The sequence below is a fragment of the Microtus oregoni genome, unplaced genomic scaffold, assembly GCF_018167655.1.
Source record: "Microtus oregoni isolate MIOR12 unplaced genomic scaffold, Mior012 000028F_ref0000031, whole genome shotgun sequence".
NCBI lineage: Eukaryota > Metazoa > Chordata > Mammalia > Rodentia > Cricetidae > Microtus > Microtus oregoni.
Genome location: NW_024543087.1, coordinates 5747385 through 5770223, shown reverse-complemented (window position 1 = coordinate 5770223; position 22839 = coordinate 5747385). Strand labels below are relative to the sequence as shown.

At 48.3% G+C, this 22839-nt stretch overlaps 1 protein-coding gene across 2 annotated transcripts in view; it reads left to right on the top strand.

Annotated features, from left to right (window-relative positions):
- Itga9 (integrin subunit alpha 9) overlaps positions 1–22839 on the top strand; it is a 307443-nt gene that overhangs the window by 84994 nt on the left and 199610 nt on the right. For both annotated transcript variants that reach the window (XM_041677309.1, XM_041677310.1), the window contains one exon: positions 3064–3224. In XM_041677309.1, the coding sequence (XP_041533243.1) occupies positions 3064–3224 (161 nt within the window). The remainder of the gene's footprint in view (positions 1–3063; positions 3225–22839) is intronic.

Here is a 22839-nt window from a genome sequence, read left to right as displayed (position 1 = left end):
CCTGCCAAGGAGATTTACTAATAGGGAGTGGAACCAGCCCAAGAGAAAGAGTATGTTGTAGTAAACAAAGCTGAAAGGAGTTGGAGATCTGAAGAGCATTTTGACAAGAGACATAGAGATGCAGAGTTTGGAGTTTGCCCAGTTTGTTTTCCATCTTGCTTTGGTCCAGTATTTCCTCACTATACTCCTTTCCCTATGTTTGGAATGGTATTGTATTTCCTGTGCCATTTTATGTTGGAAGCATGTGATCTGCTTTTTGATTTAGATTTTTACAGGGCATTACAGTTAAGAGATTGCATGAATTTTAGAAGAGACTTTGAACTTTTAAGCATTGTTGAGACTGTTATAGACTGTGGGGACTTTTAAAGTTGTACTAAATGCATTTTGCATTATGATATTGTTACAAGCTTATGGGGGCCATGGAGTGGAATGTGGTTGTAAACTGAAATTTCTGTCCTGCCTGGTCCTGTAGCCATTCAGTCCCAAAGAAACACACAGAGGCTTATCTTAATTATAAATTGTTTAGCCTCTTAGCTCAGGCTTATTATTAGCTAGCTCTTACGACTTAAATTAACTGATAATTCTTATCTATTGTTAGCCATGTGGCTTGGTACCTTTTCTCAGTAAGTTGTTCTCATTTTGCTTTCTCTGTGTTTGGCTGCTAACTGTGTCTCTGCCTTTCCTCTTCCCAGAATTCCCCTAGTCTGGTTGCTCTGTCTATACTTCCTTCCTGGCTATTGGCCAATCAGCATTTTATTAAACCAATATAAGTGGCAAATCTTTACAGTGCTCAAGAGCATTATCTCACAGCATGTGGTGGTTTGAATGTAATTGGCCCTCTTTAGCACATAGAGAGTGGCGCTATTAGGAGGTGTGGCCTTGTTGGAGGAAGTATATCACTGTGGGGGTGGGATTTGAGGTCTCATTTATGCCCAGGCCATGCCTAGTGCCTCAGTCTACTTCTTGTTGCCTTCTGATCAAGGTGTAGCCAGTACCATGTCTGCCTGCACGCTGCCGTGCATCCTGCCATGGTGATAATGGACTGATCTCTGAAACTGTAAACCTCAGTTAAATGTTTAGCTTTATAAGAGTTGCTGTAGTCATGGTGTCTTTTCATAACAATAGAAACCCTAACCAAGACAGCAGGTAAGATTGAAAAAATTAAGCACTTACATGTAGCGTGGTAAAAATAGCCCAGATTAGATGTAGAGAGCTTTGGATTCTGCTGTATGGTAGATGGTTCATGGACTAGAGTAAGCATTTCCCCTTTTAGAGCCTAAGGACCCTTTGTCCTAAAAATGAAGTCGGTTTTGTTTGTTTGTTTTTACATGAGCTGTCCTATAGGATTTCTTTAAGACCTTGGCAGCCCATGCCCACACTCTACTTGTAACTCTTGCTTGTACCCTGTGTTTTCTATACTGAAACACTTCCCCTAGCTGTTCTCTTCTTAATAGTAGAACTATCTTTTCGGATGATCCATATCCCAGGTCCCTCCTGGTGACCCAGCTTTGCCTCAGCTGCTCGTTAGGATAAACAAGTCAGGACATCATAGCCTCCACTGGCTAGGAATCCGCCATCTGGGCATGATAGTAACCACTATATGGCAGGGGCCCAAGAAGGCCATTAGATACAGAAAAAAATACGCCGTGGTGTAGCCACAGATGGCCTGTCAAGCCACCTTTCTTCCTCCCTGCTCAGACTTTCTTTGGTGGTGGGTCCCTTTGATGCTATTTACGGACACAGCTATTACTGTGGGTTGATTTCACCACACTTAAACACTGGCAAGGCACTGGCTTCAACGAATGGTCCAAGCTTCTGACAGACAGCTGTGTAGAGATGGAATGCGATGGCTCATCTGCCATCCCACTGGTCAGCTATCTCATCTGGTCATTTTAGGGCCATGGATTACTGTTTCTCCACCATAAAAACTACTCTTCCTTGAGCTAGTAAATGGCTCAGTGGTTGATCTCTCTAAAGGACCCAAGTTTCCCGTACCTCCAGTTCCAGGGGCTCCCACACGTCCTTTTAGCCTTGGGCACCTGCTCTCATGTAGCATGCAAACACACACACACAAACACACACACACACACATAAAATAAAATCAAATCTTTAAAAAAACAATAATCTCAGAATCCACCAAAGAGCTAAGAAGTCAAATGGCTCACCGAGAGACTAGCCCCTGCCCAGAGAACAATGCTGTGGATCTGCTGAAGTTCATCTTACTGGACAAAACACACAGCTATCTGTTTCTTTACATGCCCCAGAGCAATGGAGGCAAGGTCTGTTGGGTTTACCCAGCATGCATTTGACGTCAGAGCATCTTTATTCCATTTTTCCATTCTGTACTGTGTGCAGGCCACTCTCCCGTCTGGCACTGCCCTCTCAGGTATAGGACTGAGTTTTCAGAAGGAGCACTCCATGTAGGAGCCACCATGACCAAAGCCTTGATGGAAGGACAGGCACTCTGAGCCTCGGTTTCCAAGCATGGCGCTCCATAAACGTGGACTTGTTTTTTCCTGCGGTGTTGACTGACACCTCCCTGTGTCAGTCCCTGGTGTGCGGTCTCCTCACTCCAGCACGGGTGACACACAGATAGGAAGATGTTGTGGCTGAGAGCGCGACTCGGCATCTGTGAGAGACGTTGAATTATTGCAGCAATTGCTCCCTTATCACACATGTGGCTCGACAGAAGTCGATTTCATGAAGTCAGCGGCTTCTAGTTATACTCAGCAGGTTTGCAGCCATGTTCGCCTCTCGGGCCTCTCTGTGCACTGTAAACGTAGTGACGTGCGTGTATATTAGTGTTCATTGGTACCTCACACAGGCATGAGGTTTAAACAAGGAACGACTGTATGATTGTGTGGGATCTCTGGGGAGACAGGGGCCATCATAGTTCTTCCACAGCCTGGTCACAGGCTTCTGAGAAGCTCTTGATGTGGGCACGGAACAGTCCCCTATACTGTGGGAACTGTGCGTGGGGTCTCCACAGAACTGTGGTACTGGGTGCTCTCAACCCTGTGTGTCCATCTTTGCTCACATCTTTGACCCTTCATTTCCTGTCAGATCTGAGCTACAATCTGACGGCTGATGTGGCCCAGAAGGAGAAGGGCCAGCTGCCCAGAGTCTATTTCGTGCTGCTGGGAGAGACTGCCGGCCAGGTTTCAGACAAGCTGCAGCTGACCAGCATGGAGGAGACGTGTCATCACTACCTGGCCCATGTCAAGGTTAGTTTCCCTCCTGTTTTTAATCCTCAAATCTGGTCTCTACCAATAGTTATTTGGACTGTGTGCGAGCTTCGTATGTTTCATTGTGTGGGCTCTGACTTTCATAATCCTAGTTCATAATATGTGTTCTTTTAACGCTCAAAGCTGAAGCCATCTTATTTATCTTTAGTATTTTAAAGTACCATTGAGTCATGGAGGGGTGCACGTCTGCCATGGTGTGTGTGTGGCAAAGAACAGCTCTGAGGAGTCCGTTCTATTTTCCACCTCTAGGTGGTTCCGGGAATCGAACTTGGGTCAGGAGGTTTGTAAGGGAAGTGCGCTGCCCACTGAGTCGTATCATGGGTCCCCTTTCACTTATTGTGCTGTCCCCAACCTCTGAGAAGCGTAGAGGATGCCAGAGACCAGTCTCTGACTGTGCCTTGTTCTCTTGGGACGTTTTCATCCCCTGCCTCTGTAAGTCGGCATTCATGGAGAGGAGAGAGTCAGTGGCCATGCTCTGAGCCTCAGATGACATAGTTCCTGCTGCCTTCTTAGTGGTCCACGGCGTGGCAGAGTAACTCACAGTCAGAGTGAATGTGCTTTAAAATGGTTTGGACAGTTCTCTTGTTGACTGCTTGCTATTTATTTCAGAAGTGCATTTTAAGGGTCTCCTTCCTTCCCCCAAATAAACTTCCAGACGTTTTTCCCCTCTTGAAAGTATTTGCTAAATATATTTTCCTGCAATTGAGGAAGCCGGGCTCTGATTATTGCTAGAGTATCTGCTGTGCTGGATGGGAGTCCTGACCGTGGTCACTGCTGTAGAACAGAGAGCAGAGAAGGTGCATGAAGCCAAGATCTGGCTAGGACAGTTGGTGTAAGGCCTGTGTGTGTGGGCTTGAAGCACACAGACCTGGTGTGGATGGAGCTGTGTGAGCACTGTGCGTGAGTCCCTGCCTCTCTCAAATGCGCATTCGATACTCACCTTGAAAGCAGCCATTAGCACCCAGCATTGCCCAGAGCAGGGGGCACATACTGCAACCCCAGCACCTGGGAGGGAAAGGCAGAAGGGTCACAAGTTCAAATTCTGCCTGGAGAGTTTCAGCCTAGTCTGGGCTCTTATGGTCAGACCCTATCTCACAGCAAAACAAAATAAAAGATAAAACTTGTGCAGTGACTGTGAAAATCTTTGCATGGAGTCTGATGAAGGTGCTCAGGATTATTTTTTGATTGGTTGGGCCGTACATAATTCCCAACGTTCTGACATTTTTCACTTACAGAAATGCCAGTTTTGTATAGTTTGATGTGATATTACTAGCCAGAGATTTCTAGCCATAAGTCTAGATTAATGTAGTATTTCTAGTCATAGGATCTGTAGATTGACGTGTCTCTACACTGTTGTCTTGTTGGGGTTATACTCAGTCCCTGCTGCTTCTAGGCTGTGTGTAGAGAATTACCTTCATGCCTGCAGCACAAGGTCTGGCCTGGAGCCCGTGAGTTCATACCCCGAGATGCTTTGTAATGGGGCTGGGCTCTGCCTTCTGCCAGACTCATGTCAGGGCCTGCCCGGGCCAGCTGCCCTTGGCTTGGGCTGCTGGCCACTTAGAAAGCCACCCCTGCTCTTGTTAAACTTGACCTGCCCTTCTTAATCTTAGATTCCTTTGGCTTATGAGTATCCTTGAGGGCATGGACTGCTCAGGAGAGGCTCATGTGCAAACCTCAAGATGTATCAAATGGTTCCGTTTGACACTTGCTAGGGCGTGGGGCATCTGGCGTTCCTCGTGCTGAGTCTGTCCCACAAATCTTCCTTTTGAGGCCCTTTGCAACTTCTTGCTTTGACTCAAAAATCCATAGCAAATTGTTCATAAGAACTACAAGTCTGAAGGACAGGGCCACAGAGAACCTGCTGCCGGCTCTGGGGAAGTGCATCCAGGGGGCACCAATAGTGAAGTGAGAGCTGGGCAGAACTGTTCCTATGGCGGCCTCTGAGGAAGACTAGGGCAGAACTGTTCCTATGGCGGCCTCTGAGGAAGGCTAGGGCAGGGTTGTTCCTATGGCGGCCTCTGAGGAAGACTAGGGCAGAACTGTTCCTATGGCGGCCTCTGAGGAAGGCTAGGGCAGGGCTGTTCCTATGGCGGCCTCTGAGGAAGGCTAGGGCAGGGCTGTTCCTATGGCGGCCTCTGAGGAAGACTAGGGCAGGGCTGTTCCTATGGCGGCCTCTGAGGAAGGCTAGGGCAGGGCTGTTCCTATGGCGGCCTCTGAGGAAGACTAGGGCAGGGCTGTTCCTATGGCAGCCTCTGAGGAAGACTAGGGCAGAACTGTTCCTATGGCGGCCTCTGAGGAAGGCTAGGGCAGAACTGTTCCTATGGAGGCCTCTGAGGAAGGCTAGGGCAGAACTGTTCCTATGGCGGCCTCTGAGGAAGACTAGGGCAGGGCTGTTCCTATGGCAGCCTCTGAGGAAGACTAGGGCAGGGCTGTTCCTATGGCGGCCTCTGAGGAAGACTAGGGCAGGGCTGTTCCTATGGCAGCCTCTGAGGAAGGCTAGGGCAGGGCTATTCCTATGGTGACCTGAGGAAGATTGCCTCAGAGGTTGATCTAGCTTATTCTGTTTCATAAACTTACCAGATATAGCAAATAAAAATGTAAGATTTCTCATCAAATTTGTATCTCAGATAACCTGTGTTTTAGTATATGTACAACGTCCTCCTTTCTTAGTGGCTTCTCCTTCTGGGAACTCAATCATGATGGGTCACTGAGGTCCAGTCCAGTAGTATTATGTGAAAAAAAATCTAAAAAATAATAAATGTTAAATAAATTTGCCACAGGATATGTGGTTTTACTTTTAATGGTTATTTCGTTGCCTAATTTATGAACTTTATCATAAATATGTATCTATGGGGGAAATATATGGTTGGTATTGTTTGCAGTTTCAGATATCTGCAGGATGTCTTGGAACATGTCCCCGTGGATAAGGGGACACTTAAATTCCTGCCTTCTGTAGGTGGTTCTAAGCTATCCGACTCCTGCTTTGGGATGGTAGGTTCAGAATAAACATCTAACACATGGAACCATGTTGGGATGACTAACCAGGCTAGCTGGAACTTAGGGTCATGGGGGGCTTCTGGTACGGAATGGAGCTCACGTCTCTGAGGAAGCAGTCAATGGCATCACCCAGTCCTGCACAGCATGGTGTGGTTGTGGGTGCTACTACTGCTGACATGCTGACGGGCTCTGGAATCACTTGGGAGGCAAACCTCCAGGCAGGCCTGTGAGGAATAACCTCGATTAGGTCGATTGAAATGAAAAGACCCACCCTAAAGTCGGGCAACACCATTCTCCGCCCTGCCCGCAATGTGAAGATAGGAGTGATCTGAGCACCGAGCACCTGCGTTCATCACTTTGTGTTTGCATGCAGCGTGGCCGCCCTGCCCACCACGTGAAGGTAGGAGTGAGCTGAGCACCGAAGTTCATCACTTTGTGTCTGGATGCAGCGTGGCCCCCGGCCTCAAGCCCCTGCTGTCGGGACTTGCCCCGCATGGTGGACTGTCCCCTTAAACTGTGATCCTGAACGGACCTTCTTTCTTTAAGATTGCTCGCCAGGTGTTTTGTCAGAGCAAGACGTAGATAATGGAGATGGAGACATACACAAGTATTAGTTTATTTTGGGAGACTCGGACGCTGTCACTCATGCTGGAGTGAAACCACGTGTCTCCCAGACGGCCTCAGACTCAGTCCTCTGGGTCAGCTTCCACATGCCACTTCCTGAAACTCACTTTAAGCTTGGCATCCCTTTGACACGTCTAGCTCTAGTGGGCCCCACGTGGGACACCTAGGGCTTTTCAATCAAAACCTAGTTGATGAGAGCAGAACTGAGATCTGGTTAGAACAGTCTGCTGGCTGGTGGTGGGGCTCCAGAGTTTGGGTGTTTGGGACCAGTTCAGGGAGAGAAAGCGGACTGACTTTAATGAATTTTACCTTATAATTTCTGCTTGGGTCTTTTCATGCAGCCAGATGAGGTGGTGGCATATATCAGAGAGAGATAGAATTACAATTCTTTATGGTGCAAGAACCAGCTCTGCTGTTAAGAAATGTTCAAAGCAGTGCATGCTCAATACAACAACCACGAGGGGAGTTTTATCCCACAGTGACTATCTGGGCCCTAACAGCGGACCTGGGGACTGGTGGAGTATTTGAGTGAGGGGAAATGTCGATTGACTAGCGAGCTGTCCCCAGTGCGGCCCAGCTGGCCTAGGAGCTCCCAGACAGAGCCTGTGGTTTACAGGGTTTGAGGAAAACAGCTGGGAGGTCTGTGGCTTGTGTGGGTGGGGCCTAAGATAGGTAGCAAGAAGGGGGAGGGGGTGTGGCAGTGATGGCTTCCCAGCCTGGGGGTGTGGCCTAGGGTCTGCGAGTCATGCTGAAGGACCATGGCATGGTCTCTATTGCATGGCCTGGCTCTCAGCTCTGCAGAGACAGGACTGCAAATGCCCCATCTTGCCACAGGCCATATGGCCAGCAGACAGGCCGGCACGGGGGCCACACATGTTTTGTTTAGGCTATCTTTAGGCACTTTTCTTCCTGTCTTTAAGCCTGTTCTGTATTTTCTTGTTTTCTTTTCCTCTTTCTCCTCCTAACTTTTCACTCCATTTATGGTGATGTTCTCCACTGTGGCGACCAGCTTGGACCAGCACCTGCCTCCTAAGCCAGCTGTGTGGTACCCCGGTCTGACTTGAAGGGACCCCTAGGGAGGGGAGGTTCCTCTTGGAGCAGCGCTAAAGCTGTTCTAGTTGCTTCCTTGACTGTTCCCCAGATGCCATGCACCCCACTTATCTTTCCCTGTTCCCCAAACCAGTCCAACTCTGGAGCAGGACCCCCCTCTACTGTCTAACTAGAGGTTTGGAGGGTTGGAGGGAGATCTCTAGTTAGACCCTGTGGTCACAGGTAAAACCTAGAGCCCTTCCTTTGACTGCAGGGCTCTGTAGCACTCACCTCAGGCGACCTTTTCAGTTTCTTCTTCTTGTACACCACATGCTCCGACTCTTTGATGAGCTGTCCTGTCCCTTTTTTCTCCAGAACCCGCCTCCCATGCTTTTTTTTTTTTTTAATAGCTTGGCGCTTGGGTTCATGATTGTGTCTCTAGCGCTTCCTTTATTTCAGCTCCAGCTCCTGGGTCTATATAGAGCCATGCACCTCTTGCCTGCTTTCTGCGTTCTTTCTGTCTTAGGGTCTTATCCCACAACTCTTTGATTTCATAATTTTTTCTTAAAGCAGACGGACGACGTTTAGCTTTTTTGTGAAGTAAAAGGGTTGCACCCTTCTGTAAACAGAAAACCAATTATTCCATGCCTGACACAGAAAGAAACTGTGGAAACAAAACCAACTGAAGTCAAAACAGTGTTGTTGAATTCTGGCCATTTTCATTGTTTCCCGGTCCCTGTAGAGGCGCCTGTCCGCCCTGCGTGTTCGAAAGGGAAATTGCTAGACTCTGAGAGAATTAAAAACATTAGGATACCATAGCGGTGTTTTCGCCACCAGAAAACTGAATAGGGAGTTGACCAGGAGATAACTTTTTAAATACGATGGTTCTATTATAGCACCATGCCCGAGTGTCATTGACAGAGCCAGCATTAGCCCACTTGGAAGCCTTGGTCGTATTCTTATTGACATGCCTCTACCCACCTCATCTCCTGAAGATGTAACTGTTCCTGAGGAGGCAGCCAGGGTCCTAGGCCCTAAGGAGCCTCCCTTGGGTTCCTGCCTTATGTATACGGTTCCAAGTTACCCAACTCCTGCTTTGGGATGGTAGACTCAGAATGAACATCTAGCATGTGGAACCATTTTGGAATGACTAATTGGGCTAGCTGGAACTAGGGGTCACTAGAGCTTCTGACACAGAATGGAGCTCACACTTTTAAAGAACCAGTAAATGGTGTTAGGCAGGGCTGGACAGGAGAGCTTGGGACAGGAACAAATGTCCCATGACGCCTCCTGGGTGAATACCCCCATCCATTTCTTAGCATGTCTTGCAAATGCTCGTTAATAAATCTAGAAAGCAGGGCTAGAGAGATGGCTCAGTGGTTAAGAGTACTGTCTGCTCTTTCAGAGGACCGGGGTTCAATTCTCCAGCACCCATATGGCAGCTCACAACTGTCTGTAACTCTAGTTCCAGGAGATCTGACATCCTCACACAGAATATACACAGGCAAAACACCAGTGTACATCAAATAAATTAATAAAAAAAATCTTTAAAATATCTAGAAAGCCACAGTACCTTCTGAACGGTAGCAGCCACACATGCACCCGGGTAAAACTCGCTTGCTTCTTTGAATTCGGTCCATCCACCAGCCTGATGGGTGTTACTCTACAGTGAGAAATGAACCACTGATAACACAGCAGCAGGGGGACTTCTTAAAGCCTTATGTGAAGAGGCCAGATGCAGTAGGCTGCCTACTGTCGGGCATCGTTTGTGTAATATTCTAGAAAGCCCCAGAAGATGGACCAGGGTTTTCTGGAGGCTGCAGGTTTGGGGAGAGGTGGCAGCTACTAGCACCAAAGACAATGAGACTTCTAGGGTGAGGGACATATTTTAGGTCATGGCTGTGGGGTGGCTGTGTGAGCAGATGTAGTTATAAACGTTCATTGGCACGTAGACTGAAACTCAGTATTAGCTTACATAAGTTATATCACGACCAAACTTAATGTATTTTCAATTAGCATGTGTTAATTACACAGAGCTATCATTATGGCATTTGCTCTGCACCTGCCCCACTGTTATTCTGTCCTATCTCCTCTCCCTCCTCCACCTCCGTGTCCATAGTATGTCCCTTCCATTATAGTCCTGTTACGTTCTCCAAGATTCCACCTAGCAAACATATGACCCTTGTCTTTGTGACCTTGGCTGATTTCACTTGACGCAGTGACTGACCTCCAGTTCTGTCCATCTTCCAGTGATCTAGTTTGCTTTCTGTGGCTGTGACCAAAAGCAACTTGGGAAGGGAAGGGTTTATTTGGCTTGCAAGTTTCCATCTGCCACTGAGGGAGGAGGAGAGGTGGTGAATGCAGAGGCAGGAACTGAACCAGAGGCCACGAGGTGTGCAGCTTACTAGCTTACTTCCTGAGGCTTGCACAGCCCTGGCCCCCCTGCCTAGGGCTGACTCCGCCCACAGTGGGCTAGACTCACGTCAATCACTGATCAAGGAAAAAGCCGCCTCACAAATACACCCACAGGCCAATCTGAGACAGCTCCTCAGATCTTCCCATCCCTGTATGTCTAGGTTTGTGTCTGTTGACAAACTGACAAGACAAACCTTGCTCTGTGCGTTTGGCTTATTTCATTCAGTATGATCTCAAACTCTTAACTGATGACTCTCTCTCCCGCCCCTGTTTATTTACTTTTAAAAAAAAAAACTCTTGAATTTTTGCTTGTTTTTCTTTCATTCTTTGCTTTTCTGAGACGAGGCTTCATGTATCCCAGGCTGAGCTATGTAGCTGAGTGTGACCTTGAACTCCTGATCTTCCTGCCTCCCCCTCTCAAGTTCTGGGATCAGCGGTGCATGTATCATAATGCCTCGCTATTTCCTTTTATTTAGGCAAACATTCATTCTTTTGGAAGAAATTGAAATGTGGGCGGTCAGCCAGGCTCCTCTGTGAGTCTTTTTAGTATGTAATACAGTGTGCTGGGGAGGGGGGATGTGAGGTCTGATAACACAGGGATTAATACCAAGTCTTTAGTAATTAACCACCCTCTGGGAATGATTCTTAAAAAAACTCCACAACATTTTGAGTGACAGTTACAGGAGCAGCTGGCACAAGCTGGGCTTCAAGGAGGTGACGATGGCTGTCCGTTACCCCTTGTAAAGTGGTTATTGTCATTGTCCTCATTGTAGTGCTTAGGACATAAGACATTAGAGAGGTAAGGAATTGTCCGGAACTTCTGGCTGACATACAGGACTGGAACCCAGAAAGTCTGGCTTCTTAACCACAGGATGGCTGCATTGCTTCCATAGATGACCGCTTAGAACTCGTGTGCCCTCCGCTCTGCTCTTACGGAGCAAAGCTAGAGGAAGTTGCCCATAGCTGTAGAACTAGTAAAAGGCTTCTCCACAGACTCCCCAGAGCAGCTCTGGCGGCGTGTGAGCCCAAAGGCGGTCGCTTTGGGTGCTTCGCCGTCCAGAACGCTGGTGTGCTTCTTCTAATGTTTAACATCAGGCTTTTGATCGGGGCGGGGCAGCTAACTTGAGGCCTTCTGCTCAGTTTCCTGGTGTTATATTTTCACCGTGGCTGATTTCAAGCAGCCACCTGACACAGGAAGGCTGCTTTGAAAGAAATGTGTGACATTATTTTTATCTAGCATGTCCAGCGCTGCTAAGCACCTCCAGGAGCATGAACCGTAGTAAAACACAGTAATAACTAGGATGCCTTTTGAGAATTGGAGACCTTAATGTTTTAACTCGTAGGTTTATTCAATTTAACTTTTACTAAGTGTGTGTTGAGCCCTGACCTGCGCCGTTCTTAGAAACGCAACTGTAGGCTATTGTGAGCCGGCTGCCGCGAGCTCACAATGCTGACTGTGTTTGTTAGCGAGAGGGGCTGGCATCGACTCATGCCGTATACACAGCTGTTTATCAGAATCATTTATCCTGTTTCATTTGGCTTTGAAAACTGATGGGAACAGGAATGTTTGGGGTCCGTGTAACTGCCAGACCACAGCTATGTTTTTACGTCTGGTTCAGAGGCGGTCTGTGTTTTGGCTGAGCTTATTAGACTGTATCATCATTCACTTTTACATTTTTAATTGAAATGTGTTGAGATCTTATTCCTCACCCTGCGTCGCATGTGTGTGTGGTGTTGAGCGCCTGTCCTGCAGGCCTCTGTGTCAAAGAAGAATAAATGGCTGAGCATGGAGCATTTGTGGAGAATAAGTACTGGTAATAGAAGTTCCTACCTCCTTCTCGACCTTGGAGCGTTCCTCTCCGCGTGAATCTGACCCAGTCCTGATGAGTGGACAGGGGCAGTAGCTATTCTTGGAGCCATGTTTTTGACACTTTGTTCTTGCCACATGACTTGATCAAGTAAGACCTAAGGTCTGGTCCTGTTCCTCTCTTAGCAATCACTTTCACTGAGGACAGAGTATAAGGTAACTGAAATTGTGCCATCATTCTTTCCTGGCTCTACATCCATTCTGAAGGCACTGAGGGAATTCTCTGACTTTCTAAGTGAGCTTCACACGGCTCAGGAACAATTGGCCATGGACCTGACCTTTGCCTAGCAGCTGGTCCCTCATTGCCTCTAAGGGTTGCCTTGCCAAACTCCCATCTACACAGATTCCAGGTGTGGAATGAGCCCTGTCTGCTCCCTCCCAGGTAGAGCTTTTGTGTCTGGAACTTGTCCAGCTCCATGGTCTTCCACGCCCACCCTTCCATCACGCATGTCTGAGTCCATGGTGGATGGTGGTTATCAGGAAGGGACACCTAACTGATGTGGAATTCCACGCCTACCCTTCCATCACATGTGGATGAGTCCTTGGTGGATGGTTCTAAGGAAGGACACTTAACTGGAGGCTTTATTGTTGGGATAAGAAAACCAACATCTTAAGGGCTTAAACAGGTTGACTTTAAAATTTTTTTCTAACAATGAAAATCCAGATTTTTATTTCTTCCTAGTTAAACTGGTTACTTTTAGTAAGTCTATGAATATTGTGTCTTCTTTAAAAAAAGATTTATTTTTATTTTGAGTGTTTTGCCTGCACATACTGCACGCACCTTGTGAATGCAGTACCACTATAGGACAAAAGAGAGCGCTGGATCCTCAGGACTGGAGATCAGAGACCATTGTGCGTTCCTGTGTGGGTGCTGGGAACTGAACTCAGGTCCTCTGCAAGAGCAGCCAGTGCCCTTAACCTTTGAACCAGCTCTTCAGCAAGGTCATATCCTCTTTTCTCTGACTTTGGGAAATTGTTTCAGACCCTTTAACAAAGAAGTCATTTTCTCAGCAAGCATTTGATTAGTCTGAGGTTATATGAGGAGGGGTTAAAAATTAGCCATGAAAACACTGGATTAAAATTAATTTGGAACAAACCAAACCTTTGACAAATACTTGTGAGCCTGTTTTTTCTCTCTCTCTTCTTCCTTCCCTGTCCCCTGCCCCCACATTAGCATGTATACTCATGCACATATGTATTATATAAAATATTTTTGTTTTGCAATCTTACACTTCAGAAGTGAAGAATCTATGAGATGCACACAGACGCTGGAAGGGCTTCACCAAACATCTGCCTGCTAACCTTGGTCTTCCTTGCTCTGCCAGTATTCCTGCTTCAGATCTCTCGAGGGAACCTTGAAGACAGAATGCTCACCTCCCTCTACACATATCAGCCACAGATCCTAATAACCAGAAAATTCTTTTCTGTAGCCATGGAACAATTGTTGAAATCAGGAAGCTAAAAGTGTATGTTCCTGTTAGCTCAAACTTCTCTAGTGGTTCCCATGTCCTCTGAAGGGGAAGGCAGTCCTGGAGCCTGAGTCACGTTGGGTTGCCGTGTCCTTTTGGATTGGAACAATTTCCTTGGCTTTGATCTTCCGTGCCAGGACAGGCCAACTAGTTTCTAGAAGGTCCCTCAGTTTGGATCTGTTTCAGAGTGTTGATTCAGGGTGCACGTTTTCCGTAGCAACACCACGAACCATGGTGTCCTGCGAATCTGGACACACACACACCTGGGGTCTTGGAAGGTCATGTCTTCACTATGACTTCAATGCTGCTCTCCACAGTTGGGTTTCTGTTATCCCAGGAGAGGGTGGGTGGTCAGCATTTGATGGAGATGATTACAACAACGAGTTTCTTGCTGACTGTCTGTTGCCTGGACCAGAGGTGTGCATTCCAGGTCCTAGAAAGGCGGTACATTGATCCCTTAGAAGGAGTTGCAGAGCTGGGGTCTGTTCTCACTGCAGCCTGTGAGTTAAGCATGATACCTTTGGATTCCATAGAGCCAGCCGTAAGCTAGGAATTCCATGGAGCTGCCAGGGACTGAGCCCTGACTACAGGATTGTAAACTCGTCGAGATGAATCATCTGTCTTCTGGGTGAAGAGAAGTTGCCTGTGCTGGTTCTGTGACTCGAGGATGTTACTTGATTGACAGTTTGCTCACTCAGGAAGTGAGCATATTGTGCCCACTGTGCGCTAGGCTGGTGGGCCTCAGCTTTATTCGTAACTGCAAAAGATTCTTGCTGTTGGGGCTGACCTCTCAGTGGAGGGAGGGAGGTGATGCAGTAACAGTAATGAGGGCTGGGGTTGGGGAGAACCTATCAGGGTGAATACAGCCTGGGGGTGCAGGCTAAGAGTTAGGGTGGTCAAGCAACCTCACTGACAAGATAAGATTTGAGCCAACACTTGAAGGGGCTTTGGGAGTCAGTACACTCCTTCTGGAGGCAGTGCTGTGATGGACCCTGGGTGTGTAGACTGAGGCAGGGGAGGGGGGGCAGACCAGGAGCACGGAGAGAGAAGGAGGTCAGGGAGCAGACTGTTGAGTGGGACTGTGTGGAGCCTCGTGGTCACAGGAAGGACCATGCCTGTGTCCTGAGTGAGGCAGGAGCTGCAGGAGAGACACGAGCAGGTGTAGCTTACATATTTAAAGGACACGATCTGGCTGCTGGGTTAAAATGGATGATGGGAAGTGGGATAGAAACAAGCCTGGTGAGCAGCCCCTGAGGATGGTCAGAAGGAGAGATGGTGGCTCTGCCCGGGGTGACAGCAGCTAGGACGGTGAGATGGAGTCAAATTTGGAAGACATTTTCAAAGTGGAGCCTGCAGAATTTCCGCAAGGTTCCATGGCTGTCAGAGGTGGCTTCCATGTCAGTAGTGTGCAGGCGGAACCTATTTTCAGAGTGAGACTTGCAGTTTGCTCTTAGAGGCCATGTTTGAAAGGCCATGAAGTTCACTGAGATCACCGACAGGGTAAAAAGCTAGAGGAGAGGGGGCCACCAAAGACAGAGATAGGAGCTGATGTTCAGAATGTCCTGCCCCCAATCCACGGCTGCTGCTGTAGTCCAGCTACCCTGTGTGCCTTCCATGTACAAAGGAAAGGCAAAGTCTCAGGGTGCTAGTGGTCTAACCTGAGACCCTTCAAAGAGCCACCAGTGACTTAAAATCCGTTGATCATCTGCATCTTACAAAGGCAGATGTAAAATGTCAGTTTTAGCTGCGTGTCTTGCAAACTCTACCAGTTTCATAGCACAAAGAACCAGCCATGAAGATAGGAACATCCGGCATGCTGGCCGCTGGCCACTAGCCACATGTGACTACCTAAGCCAGAAATATGGTGCAACTAAAGGACTGGCTTTTGCTTTTATTTAATTATAATTCATTTAAACTTCACCGTGGTGGGGCTCATGGATCGCGTATGTGTGTGTGTGTGCATGTGCCTGCATGCACTGTGTGCAGGTGTGTGTGCCTGGATCAGAGTAAAACGTGTGGAAGTCTGTGCTCTTCTGCACTGTGGGTTCTAGGGACTGAACCGGATCAGCAAGCTTGACAGCAAGTGCCTTTTTCTGCCGCGCCGTCTTGCCAGGCTTAGCTGCTGTGTTGGGCGACACAGTTATTGAAGTGTAGTTGTTATTGGAGGTGAGATGAGCGCTGGGCAGACAGCTCACAGTTTACGCCACCGTGGAACATGGAGGTGTCCAGGGCATTAGTCCCATAAATCAAGCCTCAGGACCCAGTGGGCAGAAACAGTCATGCCCAGGTCAACATGACCTTTCTGCTCTGCACTCTGGCTAACCTGAGTTTTCAGCATGCAGTGCAGTATGGGTCTTTGGGTTCATTCACACACAGCTGCCTCTGTTTGCATCCATGTGGGCCTCAGACGCAGCGGGAGATGCTGAGATGCCATAGTCAAGGTCTTGGGTTGATTCACCCTGAGCTGATCATTTAAAAGGCTTTTGTAATCTCGCATCTCCTGCTTTTTTATCTCAGGACCCTAAAGCTGTGCAGAAGGTGGCAGTGTGGAGGGTGGGGTGGAATCACCAGGTCCTTAAAGAAGAGCAAAGGCGTGTGGTGTTGTAGGCATATGATCCCAAGGACACAGGCAGACCAAAGTAGTGGGATCTTGACTTCCAGGCTGGCCTGACTCAAGAAACAAAACCAACAAACAACAAAAACAAAGCGGGAACATTTTTAGGTTTACGGCGTGAGACCTTTTACGGAATTGCCTGGAATATAGAAGTAGTCCCTTTCTGGATGCTCATGCCCAGGGTGGGTAGGAATTTGTTCTCATTCACCATGTGCAAAGCACATGAATTGCAGGCTTCTCCTGCTCAGGATGGCAAGAGCTGACTGGCCTGGGTCTCCTGCCAGCCACAGGATCTTATGTATGCTATTTCCTTCCCATTGTGACATTAGCATCCTCTGCCTAGAAAGGAAGACTTGTCACAGTTCAGGGTCTTTGAAGGGGGCTGGAAAACTCCGGCCCCAGGGCTCCTTGCTCATGTCACCCATCTTTCTCTCTACCTGTTTTCCTATTCGGAATGCATCAAGACACAGCTCATTGGTATTCAGAGGATTAAAAAGTGATTGGAAGCAGATGGTAAAAAACAAAAGAAAAAGTGTAGGAAGTAAAAAATGAATTACACAGGAAAGGGGGCAGCACGTGACCACGCGACTCTCCCGTGACGACTTTTATACCTGAAACAGAGACTTGGAGCCTCGCTTATTTTCACAGGCCAGTTTACAAGGGCCCTTCAAGCTACTGGTAATGGGCACACGAAGGGCCCGGGGGCCTACTTGATGCGGATTCCAGCACAAGAGAGCTGACGTGAACTGCAAGCTCCTTGATGAGATGGTTGTTCTGGGTTCACAGACCAAGAAGCCCCAAATCAGAAGAAATAGGGGCCCAGAGTTAGGAGTGACAGAAAAAGGTGACAGCTGGTAGTTGAGTGTGGTCTCACAAATGAATGAGCCTCAAGAGGGACGGATGCTGCTCCTGGCAGTGAGAGAGCACCTGGTAGGCGGGGTGAGAGAAGTCCTCATAGGTGAAGGCGGTGTGGAACCTCTTTGCACGAGGCACAAAGGCTTACCAGTTAGATGAGAGCTTAGCACTGGTGGAGGGAGACCACTCACAGTTCGGGGGGGACGCTCCCCACAGGTGGGATTGCTCCTCACAGATGGGAATGCTCCCACCGGCAGTATTGACACTTTCTAGCCAAGGATGCCCTCCTCACAAGTAACGTAAGGGCTCCCCAGTCTTATGAGCATTCCCCACAGATGGGATGCTCCCCACAGATGGGATGCTCCCCACAGGTGGGATTCTCCCCACAGGTGGGATGCTCCCCACAGGTGGGATGCTCCCCACAGGTGGTATTAACACTTTCCAGTCATGGGAGCCCTTCTTGCAGGTAGCGTGAAGCTCCCTAGTCTTATGAAAGCTCCTCACCCACAGAATTGAGAGTCCCTCGTCTGGGTGTGGGACTCAGCATATTTCCAGTTGGCAAGGAGACTGCATCCTGTTGGTATATGTCAACAGGGGAGCTGCTGTGGCCTGTGAGTCCTTCTAGGTCACTGCCTGAAGGATGTTGTCGGTGGACAGCTTAAAGAACATGATTCAGAGTGGTGCTTTTTAACAGCTGAGAGTTTGGGGACAGATGCTGGGAATGTCTTTTTCCTCCCTGGGGACAGGAAGGCACTGTGACATGTCTTAGGAAGTGAAACACTGCGACGAGGTTTCCTTACCTTTGCCTCAGCTCTGACTTCTTAGGGTCCAGGGAACCGAGAGACCATCCATGTGACAGCCTGTGTGAGAAGTGGTCCTCTTCTCCTTGGCAGGTGGTAGGTTTGGGACAGCAGCCCCCACCCCCGTGATTTGTTCTGAGGATGGAGTTTTCTGATTGTGGAATGTGTGTGCCGGGTAGCAGAAGGCTCACCGCAGAGAGCCAGAGATGCCTCCATGTAGAATAAACCCTTATCTTCCAAAAAGGGACTTCAAGGGTCTTCTCCAAAAACAGGCCCTGCCCCATGTCCTGAGGGCCGGAGTGAATGCAGGAGTGTCCAAGGAAGTCTGTCCTTTCCTATGCCAGGAGGATTGTAAGAAGAGGTTGACAAGTTGCTTTTTCTTTTGAATCTGCTAAGTGTTCTGTGTTTAAACTGGGTGGGCGAGATGGCTCAGCAAGCAGAGGCCCTTGCTGCCAAGCCTGGTGACCAGGGTTTGATTCCTGGACCCTGCGTGGTAGAAAGAGAATCGACTCCTGCAGGCTGTCCTCTGGCCTGCACATGCACACTGTGGCAGGCACACACACACACACACACACACACACACACACGCACGCACGCACGCACACACGCTAATAATAAAGTGATGTGTCTTAACAACACTAGCTGTCCCATGCTAACTGCTTTCTGTCCTCTTTTTTAACCTTACAAAGAACCCAGTTACATACATCACATTGCATGCACAGAATTAGATTTAGGGAGCTGATATTGACAGCCAAACATACTGAACACCTTTCAGCTGATGAGCAGTGAGTCTTGGGTTTGAGGCCCATCTGGCGCCTCACTAGTTCTGTGGCCTTGGACAGATAATGTGACCCGATGGTCACGTATGCGGCACGGTGCTCCCGTGACTTATTGCCTGAGGAAGAACATGCCCTGCCCTGTCTCTGGGTTTCCCATGGCATCTGGAGAACTTGAGGTAACAGCTGCTGCGGACCCCAAGCATCTGTCTCATATCACCTATGCTCTGAGAGCCAAGGAGAGCAGAGTTTTGGGTACTGGAGGGTCCGTCCTCCTTTTCAATCTCTCTAGCCTGTGGCTTCAACAATCTTAAGTTTTGTTTTGTTTTGTTTTGAATGAGCTCTTTCTAATCCTCTGCTGAGGCACTTGCTGTCTGACTGGAGTGTACAAGCTACCTGCCCCCAAAGCCCCAGAGCCCCCAGAGCCTTCAGACTCAGTCATTCTTAGCACCTCCTCCCTGCCTGTGTTTGTCTTTCTTGGCTTACGGCAGGGGAGTGTCACCATTAGACTCAGGACATAAGCACACCCTCCATGTGCTGGCCTTTTTCTAATGGATTGAACTTCTAAGGATGGGATTTTCTCTCTTAGAATAAATTTCTCTAACCCTGAAATAATTTGGTGACTGAGACCACATGAACATAACCATTTTGGGGTTGGAGAATACAGAAGTGCTTCGTGAATAATACCGTCCACTGGTTATAAATATAAGAGAGAAAACACTGTGGCCAGATCCCAGTCTCATGGGACTGGTGTGGGAAGAAGTGAGGAGGTGCTAAAGGCCAGCGTGACAAGCGTGCAAACAGGGAGTGTCTGGGAATCCACTGAGCTGTAGCTACAGGCGGGTGCCCTTGCTGCCTCGGGCTAGCCTTTCTTCAGCTTGGATTTTGTTTGTTTAATAACAAAGATGCGGCAGGTGGCAACTGTGGGGTTGGATGTGCTCAATGGCATTCACCTCCCTGGCTAGCTCACCCTGCCTGGGAAGGGAAGGAACAAGGAACAGAGTGACTCAAACTAGTCCGGAAATTGTTCAAAGATTTGTTGCTTTTAAGAGAAACCAAACCACCACCTGAACAGAAAGGCAGTTGGCTGGCTTGCTGCTGGGTGTGGTGCTGAGCCCTGAGACCCTTGATCTAGGTGAAGGGAGAAATCACTAAGTTGTCATTCTTCTGCCGGAGTAAGCAGTTTCCTCCCCTGTGGAAACCCAAGAGTAGCACTGTATGATTGTATGTGTGCATGCGAGTATGTGCATGTGTGTGCATCTGTGTCGATGTCAATGTCTGTATGCATAATTAAAATTTTCTGGTAGTCAGTGTGAAAGTTCAATAGACAAAATTAATCTTTTTAATTTTTAAAAGTGTTCCTTTGCCCTGACAAAAGCCACCCCTCAGGTGACTTCCATAACATTCGCTTGCTCACAGTTCTGGCCTTAGAAGTCTTAGCAGTGGTGCGTCAGCAGGCTTACTTTCTTCACACGTCCATTTCCTTGACTTGCTTCTGTCACTGTCTCTGCGTGTCGCCTCCCCTGTACAGACTCACCTGCTGTCTGTGTCTGTGTTCAAACTCCCTCTGCACACATGCACCATCCACAGAATTTAAGGGGCCAGCCTAGCAGCCTCACTTTCCACAACCCTTCAAAAGTCTGACGTCCAAACAGCCAGGTCCGTAGGGAGAACACAGTTCAGCAAGTACAGCACTGACTGTCAGTTCGCTAGGCGAGAAAGCTGCAGCCTCTGATGTCAAAACGATCACGAAGACAGTTCCATTTTGTCCTGGTTTGGTCATGGTATGTGGTGTATATTTCAGCCACATGTTCATGCTCACTAGGTACAGGCGGGTAGTGGTTGCCACACTGGAAGAAACCATGCTTCTTCATCTGGGGGTCTGGAACAGTTGCAGACAGGCCTGAGCGGACTCGTACAGATAGAAACACTGCTACCGTCAACTAATAGACCCTCCCCTGAGGTTTGGAGCAGCACCGATCTTAGAAAGCTTCTTTACTCCTGGACAGGTTCTAAAAGTGGGGAATTTGGAGCCCGAGTGCCACGAAGATGGTGATGAGGGTCTGAAAATCTTTTTAGGGTTTCAGAGCATCCCGCCAGGGTCCCAGTGACTGTCATCTGCTCCTCGGAGAGGCCCACATCATAGCATCATTGCAGCGTGTACCCAGCTGGCATGTCAAGGCAATGCATTTTTCTAGTGGACTCCATGCTCTCCGATGACATCATAGGAAGCCCTGCTGAGCACATAAAGAAACCTGTTCCTTTGAATCAGCCGCAGACTCAAATACAAGCCTTCTAGGGAGTCCTTTGTCAGCTCTTTTTAGCACACTCAAGGGTTAGAGGTGCTGGGGCGGGAGCGGGGTGCGGATGGAAGAAGTGAGCGTATTGCTGAGCGAGCACTTCCTGTGTTGAAGTCAGGGCAGAAACATTTCCTGTGTGCCACAAATAATGCTCCCCACCTGGATTCAATGCCTGGGAACCACAGCACCTGCCTTCCCTCAGACCCTCTGCCTGCAGCTGCTCTGCTGCTGGGGTTCCTCCAGGTCTCAGAGCAGAGTCACAAGTGGGGTGCGGGACCTGTGGCGGACATCACTCAGCTCTAGCCGTCTGGCTGTAGAGGGACACCACTGTGAATGGCTGCCTGTCCAGTGTTGAACAATATCCACAGCCCAAGAGCCCTTCCTTCAGCCATGTGGTCACACACTCCTCTCCTAGCTGTACCCCTGAGCAGCCACTGCTGGCCTGTCCTCTCGTCCACCCCTAGTGCCTGTTTCTCCAAGCCCAGTAGGCTGTGTTTCTTTGTTTGTTAGTCCATTAGGGAATTTATCCATACCTGTCATTTCAAATTCATTTCTTCCTTTATTCTCTCACCTCTTGGTGAGAAAATAAAGAAGAATTTCATATAAGCTGGTCTTGTTCATCATTACCAGTGTTTGGAAAGATGCCTATGTCAGGAACAGGCCATGCTGTTTTCTCCTTTCTCCCTGCGTGCCGGCTCCCTGGAGTTGATCGTCTCTCATCCTGTCACTCAGGGCCACAGCTAGCTCTCCGTTCTTCTGCTCTCTTGGCAGCTGTATGTGGGTCTGGATGAAGCAGTGGTGTTTGTTCCTGAAGGACATTTGTATTTTCAGCCTAGGCTTTCCCTGGGCTTGGTACCTCTGCTCTGATTGGCTTTAACTGTCGATTTGACACAGCCTAGAGTCACCTGAGAGGAGACTCTAGAGTGAGGAACCGTCTAGAATAGATGGGCCCGTGGGCTTGTCTGCAGGAGATTGTCTTGATTGTTAGCAGCTGGGTCCAGCCCACTGTGGGCAGAACCATTCCCTGCCAAGTGCTCTTGGGCTGTTCTAAGAAAATCATCTAAGTGTGAGTCTGCTTCTTCACGAACCAGGAAGAAGCCTTCCCCCACGGTTTCTGCTCTACTTCCTTGGCTGTGAGTGAACTCTCTAGTAGAGACAGTACCGTGTGGAATGGCAAAGCAGGCCTGCCTTCAGGGCCCTGGTGAGTTCCTGTCTCTCTTTCTGTGGTGATAGATTGTGACCTGCAGTTGGAGCAAACCCTCTGCCCTCCTGACTTACTCCGCTCGCGGTGTTTGTCACAACAGTGGATGAAAACTAAGACAGCTTTCCATTGGTCTTGTCAGAGACAAGCTGGCGTGCTCTAAATCACATCCGTACCTGATTGATTGATGAGTTCCAAATTCCACAGACTTGGATTATAACCATAGGAGTACTGGAAAGAAATACATGAATTCAACGAGATTTGGAGTGATTTTTTTTAAACAATAAAGCCGTAAAGAGCATTAGGAAGACTTTAAGATATTTGGCATTCACGACTATCTCATTTGTCTCCATCTCCCCAGCACCAAGCAGAGTAATTGACATTGACTAACTGCCCAATAAATGTTCAAAGATGTTGGACCATGTCCAAGATGAACATATGCTTAAGATATTCTTCTAGAAGTTGTACCGTGCTAGCTATTACATTAGATCAGTCATCTATTTTGAGTTAATTTTTGTCTATTGTCCAAGAAATTCTTCAACAGCTGTGGAAAAACATAATAATTTGGTATCGTGGGCAGACATTAGCCTGTTGGGTCATACAACCTAAGGGTCAACTTTGAACCCTTGGTCACCCAAGTGCACCTA